Below are 17,049 nucleotides of genomic sequence, written 5' to 3'. Positions count from 1 at the left end.
CATAGTTTATAAACCAACACTTATTAGTTGTACAAAGTGGGATGTTGTGTAGTTTCATGCTCCGGTATTCGGGGCAGGTTTGATTTGATCCATGGCTAAATCACCTTAATACCAGTACAGGGCGCTGTTTACCTTCTGTGCCGCGCCAGTTAATGTCATCTTATTGTTGTTATTACTGCAATAATAACTTCTAATGATAATACTGTATGATTTTTCTGGTTATTGTCAGGGAATAACTGCACATAACTTTATTGAATGTAACTGTTTGTTTCCCCAAACCAGCCCTGAAGAATATATTGCAAAATTAACCTGAGTGTGCCAGTGCTGGAAAGGTTCTTTAATCATGAAGACACACGGCCTGACTTTCGGCTGAGCAGGGAATCCTTGGCAGTACTAATGCGCCTTCTGGAGCTGGACCGACGGCACGGATGGGGTGCTGAGCTTGAGGTCTTGGTCTTGGTCTTCTGGCTGCCAAGTGGAACATTATACCGGGTGGTCTCCCGAGTGTTTGGGATACCACGCTCCACTGTCCACCGCATCGTCCACAGGGTCACTGGGGAGGTGGTGGCCCTGCGTCACAAAGTCATCCACCTCCCTACCAATGATGACTTTGAGGCAGTGACCCTTGGGTTTGCATGGCTGGCAAGGCACAGGCCTTTAGGAGAGCAGCTGGGGCAATAGATGGCTGCCACGTAAGAATCAGGCCACCCAGCGGCCACCCATCAGGGCCACTTCATAGACACCTACGTGGGATGGCCTGGTTCTGTCCATGATGCAAGAGTCCTTCGATACAGTCCTCTGTACCAGAGAGGACTGTATCCTCCTCCAGGGCACTTCATCCTCGGAGATGGAGGATACCCCTGTCTCCAGCGTCCACTCCCCCTCATCACTCCCTACAAGCGGCCAGTGCAAGGTGTGGGAGCCCAGCGCTTCAATTTTCATCATTCCAAGGCACGTTCAATTATTGAGCGTGCCTTTGGAATGATGAAAACAAGATTCAGGGCCATCTTTTTTCATGCGCTGGAGGTCCACCACACTTTTGCACCACATGTAAGTGACGTGAAATATTATGAAATATGTGATTGTGAAAGACTAAATCATATTTTCTTGTCATAGGTCATCACTGCCTGTGCCGTCCTCCACAACATCTGCCTTGGGGCAGGAGACACTGTGGCCCTGGAGGACGAGCCAGAGGAGAATGTAGTGGAGGATGACGGGGACAATGAAGTGGAGGCCGTCGCTGGAGCACAGTGGCGGGACCAGCTGTCTGCTGAGGTCTCTGCCCTGGAGGAGATGCCCATGGATCATGATTATATCTAGGTATTTACATAATAGCAAGTTTGCAACTGTTATAGAAAGTGTTTCATGGTGATTACCTGTAATCACTGCAACTGTAAATAGATGTGATGTAACATCAGTACTATCAATATTCTCTCCGATTTCTCTAAAGTGACATGCCAGTCACCTATTGCCCCAGCCAGCCCTGCAAACCCAGCCCATGAACGATGCGGTTGACAGTGGATCAGCACCCGATGTGAGAGCCCCACATACCAGCCAGAACATGGAAGACCTCAGTCTCAGCACTCTCGAGTCGGTCCAGGCAGAGAAGGTTGATTAGCACTGCCAAGGTCCCTGGAAGTCTGTCTTCATGATTAAAACCTGGCACTGGCACACTGGTTGATTGATTTGCACTTTGACTGTTACTAGTGTTTAAACTTCTAACGTTAATATATTGTAAATATAACTTTTTTTCCCTTTCACATGACAATGATTAATGTAAATAAAAAGTCATACCCGTTTCAAAATTAAAGTTTTTATTCTTTCTCTACCAATTTCTCCAACAACCCAAATAGTCTGTCGAATCGCTCCTTCCTCTTTTCTGCTTCCTTTTAGTCTCGCTCCCTCTGCATTCTGAGGTCTTCACGGTAGAGCTCCACCATTTCACTATTGTCCGACTTTCTTTGTTTGCGCTTCAAAGGTCGTTTTTTGTCCTCCTCCTCCTCCTCCAGCGGCTGCTTCCAGGCACTACTTGGCCCTGGTGTGTCCTCAGGGATAGAGGCAATGAGGACAGGGGGGTTCATGGAGGCCCTCTGCCCCAACACCTCATCCATGGGGACAAACCAGGGCCAAGTTTCAGCAGTGGCCTTCCCCTACACCCCTTCACCACTTTAGTCCTTTGACAGAACAAATGTTAATAGAAGACATGTGAAAACAAGATTAACACAATGGCTTATAAGTACAAATGAGAAACAGTACACATTCAGATCATGTACATATATACATGTACTTAATATTTCTTTTGCAAGTTCTCCCACTTTCTTTTCACCTGAAGGGGGGTGACCTTCCCCTCCAGGCCCAAATTCTGCAGTACTGTCCTGAGTGACACAGAAAAACATTGACAATTTATCCAATTATAAATACAGCAGCGTATAATACATAGACAATCAGAATGTTCTACAACACTGTTACAGATTTCCTAGAGTTATTGGAAGCATTTGTTGGATTACTATGCAGCACATTCTATCATTCCATTTATGTATGTCATTATGTGTTTTTTAAATATATTTTAGAGTCTTCTTAGGTAAAGAAAGTACTTTTGCTGATGGTCAAATGAATAATTCCCACGTTTTTGTAATCAACAGTGTACTTAAAAACAAGTACATTTAGTTCTCCACTCAGATAAGCATCTTCAGGGCAATCAGTTAGCCTCTTCTGTACTTCTGCTCACAGAAGTACAGACTTCTGCTCACAGAAGTACAGGTTGTGGATAAGACGCAAATGAAATAGGGAAATGCAGCTTAAGTCATTACTATCCACATATGTACAAATGTAAATGTATGAAATTTACAGTAAGGGCAACTGTTATGTATTTATAGGGTTCTTCTTATATAATCTGGGAGTATATTGCAGTGTTTTTGCCCTTACTTCCAAGCCGCCTGTGCGGAGAATTTGGCACCTGTAAACAGGTGTGCCTTCTCCCCCCTCAGGCAGATGAACTCCTCTGTCTGCTCCTTGCTCCCTAAAGACAAAAGAATATTCTTAAATCAAAAACAATATTAAACATAATGATTAATACACAAATATAGAAGTGTAAGCGATAATTTGCGCCTTGTTTGGTCAGTTACACAGCGATTACTGTAAACTCTATTTAACGGAACTTCACTAAGTTGAGTCGCCTTATACAGATCTCAATTTAATTCTAACAGTTTCATGTAACAACAGTTTCATGTCACACTGTTGAACCAGTTGAATCCACGTGAACCAGTACGTACATTTCAGCGTGTACTCCTGCGCGCTCTCCATTTCATATCTTTTTGCGTAGGTGCGGTGCATGATGGGATATAGCAGTGCGCGAAGTCTGCATGGATGGACGGTCGCACTGGAAATTACGTTCTGCCCTTCGACGCACACTTCCAATGGTGATTCTAAGGCCATTTTGGTGAATTGAGACACGGCCTATGTAGTTCATAGAAACTTGATTGGTGATGGGCTGCAGGTGAGTAGTGGGTGGTCACATTGGTGAGGTTGGTGCCAGAATCTCCGCCCAGCTCCAGGCACACAGACAGAAGGGAGACAGCACATGAATACACAGGGGAAAAAATTGGAATCCTGACAGTTTATTAAGATTACATCAATGAGTGTTCCTTTATTTGCATTTCTTTCAAAGTTTCAGACTCTTTCTCCAGCCAGTTAATATTTATATCGCTCATTATCAGGACCTCATAATTTTCCAGTTTAGAAAGCATCATGAATAGATCATTAAGAGCATTTTTAGGTGCTGAAGGTGAAGATAAATACCAGCAATGGTAGTTTTTTTAACAGGATCATTTCCATAACTAACAGACACGTATTGAAAACATTTAAATTTTGAACAGGAGAATAAAACTTCCACAGACTGGAGAGCTTTCACATAAATGGCAACGCCTTTAGACCTGCCTGTCACACCAAAAATCTTTATAATTTTCAATATTGATTTCTTGATCACTTATTTTATTTGATTGCCAGGTTTCAGAAAACATATATATATCTGGATCTGTTTGATCTGCCCAGACTTTAATATAATCTCATTTAGATATGATACTACGTTCATTCATATGTAATTCCCGGTTCTTTCCTTGTCTTAAAGTTTTGCATATTAGATAGGCCTGGCTCCTCAGGAATAATAGCTTTATTTGAGGCTAACCAAAATAGATTTGACACCTAGGGATTAGGTTTTTTAGTAATATTGATATCAACCAATGACCTGACCTTTGATCATTTTTTTCATGTGTATGAAATATTCTACATGAAATCTGCACATTCATTTGTTTTAATGTGGAATCTTGGCCGGTGAGTGCTGATTTTGTCAAAGAGTCACGTGAGACGCTGTTTGTCCTATGCGTAAGGATTCACTGCCACTTAGGCCCATTGGCAGAAATTTGGGTGCCCAGGACAGGAAGGCTCATGAGCCTGGGACAGCAGACCCTTATAAACAACTTGGTTTGGGGTTCCTAGGTCACCTGCCTTAGAATTTAATGAAAGAAATCACTCATGTTCAATGAAAAAAGAAAATCCTGAAAAGCCCAAAATGTTAATTCTGGAAACCAAAAGGTGTGTGATACTTGGGGAATAGGACTGTTATAGTAACTTGGTTTGGGGTTTCTAGGTCACCTTTCTTAGAAGCTATTGAAAAAAAAAACAAACACTGAATTTCAAGGGGGAAAAAACTCCAGGAAATTCCGCAAAAAGTTTTTAATTCTGGAAACTAAAAGGTGTGCATTATTTCTGAGAACTACATGTCGTAACCGGTGGGGTGGGGAGGACCAAAGACGTGCAGACTCGGGGCAGATTTACAGTGTTTTTTTACAAAATGGTGAAATTCAGTTCAAACACAATAATTAATCCAGCGGGGAACAGGAGCCAGAGTCCAGGGCAGGATCCAGGAGCGGAGCACGCGGTACGGCGCTGGAGCGAGGTGCGGAGGACGAGCCGGGATCTGGGAACGTGGGCCACAGAGGCAAAGACCAGTAGACCAGAGCCAGGGAAAGGAGCAGAGTGCAGGGCGAGGTCCAGGGGCGTAGTGTGCAGGAGACAAGGTGAAACAGTACCATACCAGGTCGGGGAAGCCGGGAGCGGAGCCGGGAGTGTGGGAGCTGGAGCAGTGCAGGAGACAGGATGTGGATGATGATACGCAGATGAACCAGCACCGAACAGGATGTGGATAAGCAGACGATCTCGCCCTGAGTGTCTGGTCCTGGCTCCACTTATGCTCCGCAGCAGGTGGAGGTAATTGCGCTGATGTGCTCCAGGTGCACGCAGGAGGAGCCAGGAACTCCGCCCAGTTCCAGGCTCAGACAGGTGAGGGGGAGAGCACACAGTGAGACAGAAAATACAGGCATCATGACACTACGACAACTATAATAACTAGGTTTGGGGTTCCTAGGTCACCTGTCTTCAAAGCTGAAAAAATCACATATTTTTTTACAGTTTTTTATTGTGCTTAAAGTGGAAATAAAGCGGATCTCCGACCTCTGCTCCCTGCCACACTGACCTCAGAATTGCTTTGGTTAAATACACATCACAGTTAGTGTAACAGGCAATCTGCAAGTAACCCACTCAAAATACGTACTTGACCTGCCCTGGAGTTAGTATAAATCCAGCATTAACAAACATGTTTACAAACACCTGGCTGCAGGGGTGGAGTTTGAAATGTGGATACATGTTAGACCAATCACACATTTCCTTATACATCCAGCACTATTTTAAATGTGGTTGTGGGCAGAGTTTAGTCCCACTTTAAAGTTTGGGCTAAAAATGTGTTAATGCACTGGTTCCCAACCCAGGGAGCGGGAAAAAAGTTTTTTTGTGCAAAAGAAATAGTTAAAATTCCACACATTGGAAATTGGGTACTGAACAGGAACAGAAAACACTTCAAATACTATTAATTATCTGTAGTACAGGCAGGGGGGCGGCACTGCTCGAGTGCGCAGCCAGCATTACAGAGCACAAATCTCACAGTTGAAATGTGATCCTCTCAGGCTTCTGTAGACAGACATACCCTCAGGAGGATCAGTCCTTTAATATTAATAATTCAAACAGTGAGACTGAAGTGAAAAGAAGAGCAGATGAAGGTTATGAAAGCCAAGAGATATTCATATTTTTGAAGCACAAGGACTGTAGACTTGAGGGATGCGCCAAGCATGAATTTAACAAAAGACACAGTTAAAAATGTTTTTTTTTTTCAAAGTCAACAGAGAACAGAAATAGACACAAAATGAGAAGAAAGCAGAGGATGCAGAAGAGAGGGTCAGATGGAGCAGAGGAGATGGTCAGATGGAGCAGAAGAGAGGGTCAGATGGAGAAGAGAATGCGGAAGAGAGGGTCTGACGAAGCAGGGGATGCAGAGGAGATGGTCAGATGGAGCAGAGGATGCAGAGGAGAGGGTCAGATGGTGCAGAGGATGTAGAGGAGAGGGTGAGATGGAGAAGAAGATGCAGAGAGGGACAGATGGAGCAGAGGAGATGGTCAGATGGAGCAGAAGAGAGGGTCAGATGGAGAAGAGAATGCGGAAGAGAGGGTCTGACGAAGCAGGGGATGCAGAGGAGAGGGTCAGATGGAGAAGAAGATGCAGAGAGGGACAGATGGAGCAGAGGAGAGGGTCAGATGGAGCAGAGGATGCAGAGGAGAGGGTCAGATGTAGTAAAGGAGAGGGTCAAATGGAGCAGAGTAGAGGGTCAGTTGGAGCGGATAATACAGAGTAGAGGGTAAGATGAAGCAGAGGATCAAACTGTGTTAAACATGCATCAGAACAGTCTCCAGTTCTTTGTCAAAAGATTGTCTATGTCAAAGATATGAGTACACAGCTCTTGTTTACAAAGTGAGCAATTAGCATATGGATAAGAAATATTTGCATGGGACAGCAGCTGGTGTGCATTAGCGTGCTCTCTGCACAAAATGTTGAATTTGCTTAAAAAGTCTGTTTATTTATAATGTACCCGAGCACCGTTTAATGCCTCATATACTCTCAATCAAAGTGGACTGCCTTTTACAGCTATAACTATGGTTTACTGCAATTTATATTTGACCAAGTGGTCTCACGTAAGAACTCAGAGACGTACTCATCTGATCATACCTGAAAACTGCTCCAGATTGCTGTGCTGTCCAAGTAAATGCACCTGGCTCACATTAAGTATAAACCTGGTATGAGTCGGCCATTGTGATCATTGTTTAGAACCAGAGAAAGTGTGGGCCAATGTTACTCAAAATCCGCATTCTGATTGGCTGTAAAAGGCCTCTTCAAAAGCCCTTTAAAGAGATGGTCTCAGAGCCGCTCCACTCACAGTCACGGTGTATTTGGCCACATGTGAAAGGGGTCAATGGTCAGTGCAGGTAAACAAGAACTAGGGCTGGACAATTTCATTTATCTTTATTTATACAGGGAGATGCCCAGAGAATACCAGACTATGTTTCATGGGCACCATGTTAGAATACAAACTAGAACAAAGCAAGTAACTACATAGGTCCATTTAAAACATTAAAAACAGGAGCAGGTGTGGTTATAAATGTTCATCATCAGATTATTAAAGTGTATTAGTAGCACCAATGCATCTAATTTCACATATCCTTGAAACCTATTCCATTTTGGGAAGCAAAATAACTAAAAGTTTTTTTCCCCATTTCAGTTTTAGTGCAGCCAGTTTTTAGACCTAGACAATCATGAGATCTTGTATTAAAAGTTCCTGCATCAAAGTTCAACAAGCTATAGTGAGATACTGAGTCAGTCTATCGTTGTAGTAAATACATCATAAATACATTTTATAAATACATTTTATACAGTGTTGTTCTCTTCTGACAGATAGCGATACCTAACCTACTTTTTCATTGTGAAAACAGTGATGGGTTTTAAATTCATCACTTGTTATGAAATGAAGGGCTGAGTGAAAGAGTGTATCTAAAGGTTCAAAGTAGAAGCTGAAGTCTGCATATATATTTTTATCTCCATAATCTAGAACAGAAAGAAATAATGAGCAATTTATTTTCTGTAATTCAATGGAGTACAAGATTTTCTAGAGTTTCTATAATAGGATTACCATTTTGATCTTAAACTGTTACATAATTCAGAGATATATATTTTTAAAGATACGTTTTCATCAAGCCAAAACCCAAGATATTGAATTTTTTGACAGATTGAGACTGAACTGTCATGTCTAATCATCAATGATATGGTTCGGCTTTTTGAATGGAGAGGTCTACAATCCTCTGTCAGTACAAGCATGTGGTTTGGAGTAACATTTTATATGTTAATGAAAGAAAAAAGGTTTTATTTTGGTTTAGGAAAGACTAAATGAAATTGTCTCGCAAAATGAGACCTATCAATATGACAAAATGATGTGTGATTCTATGTCATTCTATGTGACTCTGTGTGATTGTGCATGATTGTGTGTGATTCTGCGTGATTGTATGTGATTCAGTGTGATTGTGCATGATTCTGTGTGATTGTGCATGATTTTGTGTGATTGTGATTTGCGTGATTGTGTGTGATTCTGCGTGATTCTGTGTGATTCTACATGATTGTGTGTGATTCTGCGTGATTCTGTGTGATTCTACATGATTGTGTGTGATTCTGCGTGATTCTGTGTGATTCTACATGATTGTGTGTGATTCTGCGTGATTCTGTGTGATTCTACATGATTGTGTGTGATTCTGCGTGATTCTGTGTGATTCTACATGATTGTGTGTGATTCTGCGTGATTCTGTGTGATTCTGCGTGATTCTACATGATTGTGTGTGATTCTGCGTGATTCTGTGTGATTCTACATGATTGTGTGTGATTCTGCGTGATTCTGTGTGATTCTACATGATTGTGTGTGATTCTGCGTGATTCTGTGTGATTCTACATGATTGTGTGTGATTCTGCGTGATTCTGTGTGATTCTGCGTGATTCTACATGATTGTGTGTGATTCTGCGTGATTCTGTGTGATTCTACATGATTGTGTGTGATTCTGCGTGATTCTGTGTGATTCTACATGATTGTGTGTGATTCTGCGTGATTCTGTGTGATTCTACATGATTGTGTGTGATTCTGCGTGATTCTGTGTGATTCTACATGATTGTGTGTGATTCTGCGTGATTCTGTGTGATTCTACATGATTGTGTGTGATTCTGCGTGATTCTGTGTGATTCTGCGTGATTCTACATGATTGTGTGTGATTCTGCGTGATTCTGTGTGATTCTACATGATTGTGTGTGATTCTGCGTGATTCTGTGTGATTCTACATGATTGTGTGTGATTCTGCGTGATTCTGTGTGATTCTACATGATTCTGTGTGATTCTGCGTGATTCTGTGTGATTCTGCGTGATTCTGTGTGATTCTACATGACTGTGTGTGATTCTGCATGATTCTGTGTGATTCTGCGTGATTCTGTGTGATTCTACATGATTGTGTGTGATTCTGCGTGATTCTGTGTGATTCTGTTTGATTGCGTGTGATTGTGTGAAGGAAACAGAACTAAATCTAATGTGCAGTGGGGCGCACTACCATGTGTGAAAACAACCTAAGAAAGGTGGGCACATAGAGCTGACCACTAGGCATTAGTGTGTGTAAGCCTCCATTAGTGTGGGGCAGGAGCTATCGAACATTAGTGCAGTACAAGCGCACAAAAGAGGCTGACACGTCCTGACCTGACGCGTACATCTCAGACACCCAGCTGCCCAGCACAGGTCACTCACACCATTATGCACATGGTTATGAGGATGACATTTATGAACAGGACCGCAGCATTAGAGCATCTTAATCTGATATTATAGACTGTGCATGATGTCATCGTCATGTGATACTTCTGGGTAGTACAAGACAGAACAGGACTGCAGTCTGCACGTGTATTGACTGGCTGTGTTCCTGATTTACTGCATTGACATGACCCGCTATTGTTTCAGCCTAAACCTCAGTTGCTCTAACACCACATTAAATCACAACATGTACTGCTGTAATTAGAGATTTTCTTTTGGGCTGGATCCTGATTAGACATATAGAAGATACCATTCCATGTATTAGTCCCAATGCATTTTCCATGAGAGAGTTAGTGTTAGCCTCGAGACCGCACCAGAGCCTCGTTAGAAAACATTACCACAAATAGCGTTGTTTGACCTACAGAGCCAAGTCTTTACAATTTTTAGATTTAATTATAAGGCAATTTATATGATATCTTAATTAGATTTGTTCTATTTTACTCGGAGGCTATAAAAAATTTTAATCACATTGCATTTTCGGTCAATTATTGGCTAATTTTTCTTCCACAAGAGATCAGTTACTGCAAATGTCTATCTTGACCTTTTGACTGAAAATGTGACACCACAACTGCAGGACCTTCAACACTGGGGCCTGCATGTGTGAGTTCTTCAATAAAACATTTCCAGATCATTGGATTGGAAGGGATGGATCAATTCTGTTTGCACCACGGTAACCTGATTGGTTTTCTTTCTATGGGGCTGTGTTAAAGATATCGTGTATCAAACAAAGATACGGGACATTACTGAATTAAAGCAAAAGATGCAGATGAGATTGCAACCATTGATGAGGCTCTGCTACAGTGAACATGGTAAGAAATCGATTATCACCTTGATGTGCTTCATGTCACTAATGGTGCCCATATAGAGGTGCATTAAATTAAATTAAACAATAAAATAAAATCTTTGGAAACCATTGAGAACAATAGAAAAAGCTTGATTAAGATATCTTATCAATTGCCTTTGTAATACATTTTTCAAAGTGTAAAGAGAGTTTATGGGCACCCTGTAGATTATTAACATGAGCGACGCGCTGCTGATTCATTTATCTATGAATATTTACTAACATTTCTTAAAAATATAACAGGTTACAATAGTTTGACAATATATTTTTTTGTTTTATTCCATCAAGCACTGCATAGGCTACATTAGTTAAAAGCTGGAGCTGGAAGTGAAATATTTACTGTTTCTCACTTGCAAATTCTTGGAGATAAATCAGTTAAATGCTGTACTATGGAACAATCTGTGCAAATCAATAACATCTTCATGGAGACAATACTTTAACTTTTGTACTTTCTACCACCAATAGAGTATTGAGCATTTTCCTCCGAGCTGAATGTTCTGAGTTCAGAGTACAGTCCTGACATCATTGACGGCTCTTGACAGCGCTGGTCTGTGACTGAGGTGATAATGGGCTCATGATGTAACTATGTGAAATATGGCCCTGGTCTGTCTCCTCTCCCTCTGCTGACACTGCTGCACTAATACTCCTCTGAGCTACCAGTATACTTAGTGCAAAGGGTGCGAAGATAAAAATATGAATGACCAGAAATACGTGTTAAATATATGAGTCAGAATAATGTGTCTGGGGTGAGTTTCATAGAATGTGTGAATAAAGATAAATTTAGGTCTGTTATCTGACCCAAAATATCCTGACTGCTAGAGGAGGCGGGTAAGTTGGATTTACTCTGTTAAAGTCACTTCTCTGAGTTTGTCCTCTTGCCTCCGGTCACCGTTTCAGCTCTCCTTAATCTTCATTCATCCCACATGCAATAATATTTTGAATCTATCTATCCATCCATCTAGTTTTTTCTAACCAATAATGGACAGTATACTTCGAAAATGTATTAACTGTAGTTGCAGAATCATGAATAGCTGCATTAAAATGGATTTTGTAGTGTTACATGGTCCAATCAGAGTATTATTGAGTACTGTGAATATTTAGAATACTGTACACACATTGAGCTGCATTATATTAAATAAAAATAATTATGCTTGTTATGTATGTGGCAACAAATAGTTAATGTTTTACCCAAATTAATTTCAAAAATACAAAAATGCATAGGACACTCAGACGGCTGATGTCCAAAACTTTGAGATTAAATTTCAGCAAAAAAGCCTTCGTCAGATTGTTTCTTTTTCTTGCTTTGGACCACAGTTTACAAAATGGTTGCAAGTCCCAGTGTGAGGTCACCCACTGAGGTCAGACCGCTCTACAACAAGAAAAAACAGTTAAATATTTACATAAAAACATTTCATTTGATTTAACCAAATTAATTCAGTGAAACAGACAACATCATGGTGCACCTCAGTTTAAACATAACTACATAACATAACTAACTTGACAGGGACAACGCTTTACAAAAGGTATGGATCCTTTATTATCAGTGTTCCGTGTTGGTTGCTGCAGTACAAGTACAAGTACAAGTACAAGTACAAGTAAAGACAAATGCAGAAAAAGCAACACCCCCGCATGACCCGGAGGTACGTTGTGGTCAGAGGTCAAGAGCTCGAGGGAGTGCTCTTTTTATAGCTGACCCCTGGTTGTAGAAAGCAGTAGACACACACTGGCACGTTCATATATTTATCACAAACATCCAACCTTCGGATCAGCCGGACAAACAATCCAACTGAGCTACTGTCATTACGCCATAATGTATTCAATTGATTTTAAAAAAGTAACTGTATCCTAAATACCTGCACTGCAAACCGTTTCAACTGAACTTCACGTTTTTAAGTAACAGGACTTTTCTTGTCGTTTGAGCTTGTCTCCAATAGTTTTTGTTTTGCACTGAACTAGCCGTAGTTTTGCTATTTTTTTAGTTTTACTTTGAAAAAAATAAATAGCTTTTTTATAGTCTTCCACCTCTGCTGTAAACTGGTAAGCTTTTCCGCAGTGAGTACGGGCTGAGCGATAAGTGAAAAAGAGCTGACGCTGCGGTACAGGAGAAGTGAGTTAAACTGATGAAATAAAACCTGTGGATATTATGAGTTTGAGAAAGAGGGTTTTAAGGAGCTATGAAAAACAAAGCCAGAAGTGCTGTGGAGGAGAGCTCAGACAATAGATTTTGTTCAATTGGAATATAAAGTCATGATCTCAGATGGAGGGTAGGGGTCTATTCACATATGTTGAACTACTACTATTACTACAACTACTACTACTACAACTACTACAACTACTTGAACTTCAACATATTGCACTTGTGTCTGCTGTATAGTTTGTACATTTTAAATCGCAATATTCATCTGAACCAACCTATAGCTGTGTATCACGTTAACAAGTTGCAGATTTTTTTTCAATTTGTACCAAAATTATGACACAATGTTGCCGATTTCTACACGCACTTAGATCACTGGAGATTGAAGTGCGTACGTCACAGTGGGTGTATACCAGTGGCGGTGAAAACGGGGATTGATCGGCAATATGGCGTCTTGAAAATAAAGGATTAAAGAAGGTTCGAACATGCATGAGTCACTCCATCTACAACTTCGAAAGGATAAATGGTTAACAGCTCTGAAAAGTAGATTTTGCACAATAGGTCTGCTTTAAAGAAGACTTCACACAGCGTAAATATGCAGAGTTTGTGTCTTAAACGTGTGAATGAAACAAAATGCAACTCCAAGTATGTTTTTGATGAGGAAACAACATGTTGACATAGATCAGAAAATAGCATAATATGGTAATTTAAACTGACCATATGAGCAGATATTAAGAAACCAGCAGGTGTCTCTAAACTGTCACTATGTTTATACTTGACGACAAACCGCGGCTCTGTTTGAAATATGGTTGTAGGCAGAGTTTAGGTGTTTATTAAAGACTGGAGTTCAGAGCTTACAAGATGCATTTTCCTACTCTCAACAGGCCTCATGAATGGTTTCTTAAAAAAATGTTCATAACTTCCACTTCAAGGAGATGCTGAGAGAACTCTGCACCAGATTGTTCATAACAATCATAATGTTCATAACTTCCACTTCCACTTCATAATGTTTATAACTTCCACTTCACGAAGATGCTGAGAGAACTCTGCACCATATACGAACACCACCACACTCATTTACATCTCATTTACATAAAAATGTGTATGTATTTAGTAAGAAACACCCTCTAAACTTCCATATATGGCCAATATGGGCTTGGCATTATTACATGTGGAAGTGTGATGGAGGGAGAGAGTGAACAAGGACGTCAGGTAGAGCCAGGTGAAGTCAGGTGTTTACAGCTGCAGTGACAATTCAAAGTGTTAGAACCCGCAAGAACATACTCAACGAGGGTCCATTAAAGTGACCAATGTTTCGAAATAAGCGAGTCCTTTCATTAAGAGTATGGTGTTTCCGTGAGTAGGGGCACATACGAGTCCTGAGGGGTGATGGGGGAGCTCCTGGCGCATGAACTAAAGCATGAGAAGCTACACAGATCACATGAACAAAAAGGTCAACAGAGACTCTACCTTAAAAAAACTAGGATCCTTTCATGTTTAATGGTTGAAAGTGTTTTAGTGGAGAGTTTTGCATTATATGGTGATGTGGGAGAGCTGCTGATGACTGAAAGAACTCACTCAGGAGTCCAAACTACAACAAAACACATGGCACCTTTTTATCTCAAGCATAGGACAAAGAACAGACCCCAAACATCCACTCTGAGTATGAGCCATCACAAAGGACAGGACTAGACAGTTGTTTGTACCACAGGTTAGGTAATTGTGCAACTAAAAATATTTAACACATTTTAGGCTTAGGGGGGGTCAATCTATTCTATTAATCCAACTACTTTTAATGGAACATGATGAGGTCACTGTTTTACTTGTGTTTTTTTGCATGTTGGATATCATTTACATCCAAACAACTCTGCATCCACTTGACGGCACATCCTGTCCTCGTGCTGTTAAATGTTTTTTATTCACTGCAAACCAAATTTATTTACAAAGACAATACATTACCTACTGCAAGCTCCACACAGAAAGCCCTTTATTTATTTATTTATTTATTTATTTAATAAGCCTTTTTTTAGCCAAGAAAGAGAGTCTGAACCTATCATTTGAATGGGAGCTCTACAGCCCCATATGAGGCTGTGTTACTCAATATGTAGCACACAATAAAGACAAACGTATAATAAACATATATAGTTGATAATAAAAAAATGAATGTAACTCAAAGAGGTTTCCCGTATTATAATCAAGGCTGGAACTTTGAACCTTGACGGTAATGATGATGTGTCTAATAAAACTCAACTGACGGACTCACTGTGGACAGAGTCAGAACCTGGATGCACGGTAAGATGTACACACAATGTGCTTGTGGTTGAATTGTGCCTTGCAGCTATAACCTCACTGTTTCTGTGGTTGGCAGACACAAATATGGCAGAAGAAGAAGAATACATGGCAGAAGAAGAAGGTGATTTCCCTGAGTTGGAGGACATGGCTGATATGGCAGACTTTGCGGATAATGCTATGAATGTGGCCGGTAGAGTCGGAGGGTTCATTTCAAAAGTTCTCCCACAACGACAATGTTCCATTAAAATAAAAAATAATACTTCAGCATTTATCCTGCGCAACCCAAGGTAAGACACGGCTCCATATTCATCTCTACAGCTTATGTGTATGAGATTTTATCCATTCACTAAACCATACATTTTTATTCATTTTAAGCCTGTGCTCCAGATTTTATTTATTTTGTATAATTTTTTTTAAATTATTTTTTTATTATTATATTATTATTATTATTTATTTTTTTTTTTTCATTTTTAAACTCGTAGTTTTTGTTTGTCTAATTGAAAATGTGTTGTGTTCCAGAGTGCACATTGATACTGGAGTCTGTGCAGAGCCCTTAGCCCTCACCATCAAACCCTCCTCTTCTGGAGAGGGGCTCTTCACCAAGTCCCGCGGTTCTATGCGAGGGTCAGGGGGCGTGTTCACGTACGACCTGTACCACCACCAAAACTGTGTTGGGAAGATGGCCGCTCTCTTCAAGGTGCCTTATGACCTCAACCTCAAATCTATTGTGTTTGCCATAGGCGTTTTTGACAGCGACACTAAGTGTGACAAACACCTGTTTCATCTCATGTTCACCAAAAAACAGGACAACTTTATGAGAGATAAAGCGACTGGGTCCTGTGTCACAATAGAGAGTCCCCTTGTCACTGTTAGCGCCAACATGTCCAACACTGACAACACTGTCATGAAAATTGAAATAAGTGATTATAATTAATAATTTTATCTGAATTTTTTTCTTGATAAATGGTTGATATTTATCAAAAGGCAACTAGCAATTTTGTATTTATGTTTGTGAGGTAAAATGGTTTGCCTGGGAAATGTAAACACTTGAAGAATAAACTTGAGTCTGTCATGTTGATTTTTTGCACGTTGGAATGACAAATAAAGAACCTCAAGCTGTGAACTGCGTTAAGTGTTGAGTGAACTCAGCCGTGTAGGTCAGTGAGACAAGTGTTCAACGCCAAGAGCTCAGTTTGACATTTTGTTGTGCCACCATCCAATTTTTGAGCCTTCACATCTTCAGCAATAACAGTTTATAGCCAACACAATAATAAACATGATTGTTTCCAGTAAACCAGCTGACAAGATAAGCTTGGGCGTGCCAGTTTGCATAGCCTCGCACATAAACCGTTTAAATAGATACTAGATAGATAAGTATATAGATACTTAGAACTTGTAGGTTTTAACTTTCACTCAGTAGAGATTAGCAATTCCAGAGCTGAAATTATCCAAAGAAACAAAACACAACTCCAGATTTATTTGATGAGGAAACAACATTATTATATAGATGAGATATTCCTGATACTACGGTGGTCTGGTGTGATTTTCAGGTCATTAGACGCTGTGTTGACATGTGTGAACTCATGTGAAAACACGTTGCTTTAGACAAATACACACCACAGTTGTGTAGTTGGTGTAATTAAGTATAGACACTAAGCCTGAATAAATCTTTAACTGAGACCACCTAAATTCTCGCCCTAACCATATTTCAAAATAAACTGGGTGGTACTTGGAGGACTAAAGGAGAGAGTGAGAGAACTCTGTCCCATTAATCAGGGCAGTCTTTAGTTATGTCACCAACTACTTGAAATTGCAGAGCACACACAGCACACACTTTTTTTTTTGCATTTTTGGCCAAAAAGCTGCAGATTTACCTACTTTGTCCAAAATGGCTAGGAACCGTAGATAATGCTATTGAAACAACACACACACACAATTTAATAGCAAGAAAAAGTGCATTTAGTGTTTAGTTTCACTTTAATAAACCATTTGTTCCTCATGAATTAAGTCTT

The 17,049-nt window shown here is 40.4% G+C and overlaps 2 protein-coding genes across 2 annotated transcripts; both read left to right on the top strand.

The window, feature by feature from the left end:
- The first annotated feature begins 396 nt into the window (after positions 1-396).
- On the top strand, positions 397-1,618 carry LOC129456472 (putative nuclease HARBI1). The gene is made up of 4 exons (XM_055223786.1): positions 397-642; positions 727-1,050; positions 1,117-1,275; positions 1,478-1,618. Exons 1-4 carry the CDS (start codon positions 397-399, stop codon positions 1,616-1,618), a joined length of 870 nt encoding a protein of 289 aa, XP_055079761.1.
- A 13,346-nt stretch (positions 1,619-14,964) lies between these two features.
- Positions 14,965-16,160, top strand: LOC117375212 (uncharacterized). The gene is made up of 3 exons (XM_033971482.2): positions 14,965-15,037; positions 15,114-15,324; positions 15,557-16,160. Exons 1-3 carry the CDS (start codon positions 15,031-15,033, stop codon positions 15,969-15,971), a joined length of 633 nt encoding a protein of 210 aa, XP_033827373.1. The 5' UTR covers positions 14,965-15,030; the 3' UTR covers positions 15,972-16,160.
- Positions 16,161-17,049: the final 889 nt, after the last annotated feature.

The sequence above is a fragment of the Periophthalmus magnuspinnatus genome, chromosome 8 (genome assembly GCF_009829125.3).
Source record: "Periophthalmus magnuspinnatus isolate fPerMag1 chromosome 8, fPerMag1.2.pri, whole genome shotgun sequence".
In the NCBI taxonomy this organism is placed as follows: Eukaryota; Metazoa; Chordata; class Actinopteri; order Gobiiformes; family Gobiidae; genus Periophthalmus; species Periophthalmus magnuspinnatus.
Note: the sequence above shows the minus strand (reverse complement) of the source record. Positions and strands in the feature narration are given on the sequence as shown.

Bases quoted from the DNA above. Each gene is read 5' to 3' on its own strand.
- LOC117375212 (XM_033971482.2), top strand. The intron at 15,325-15,556 runs GTAAGACACGGC...GTTGTGTTCCAG, and splicing joins TTTATCCTGCGCAACCCAAG to AGTGCACATTGATACTGGAG.
- LOC129456472 (XM_055223786.1), top strand. From the start codon at position 397: ATGCGCCTTCTGGAGCTGGACCGACGGCACGGATGGGGTGCTGAGCTT. The intron at 643-726 runs GCAAGGCACAGG...GCCACCCATCAG, and splicing joins CCCTTGGGTTTGCATGGCTG to GGCCACTTCATAGACACCTA. The intron at 1,276-1,477 runs GTCTCTGCCCTG...CTATTGCCCCAG, and splicing joins GGGACCAGCTGTCTGCTGAG to CCAGCCCTGCAAACCCAGCC.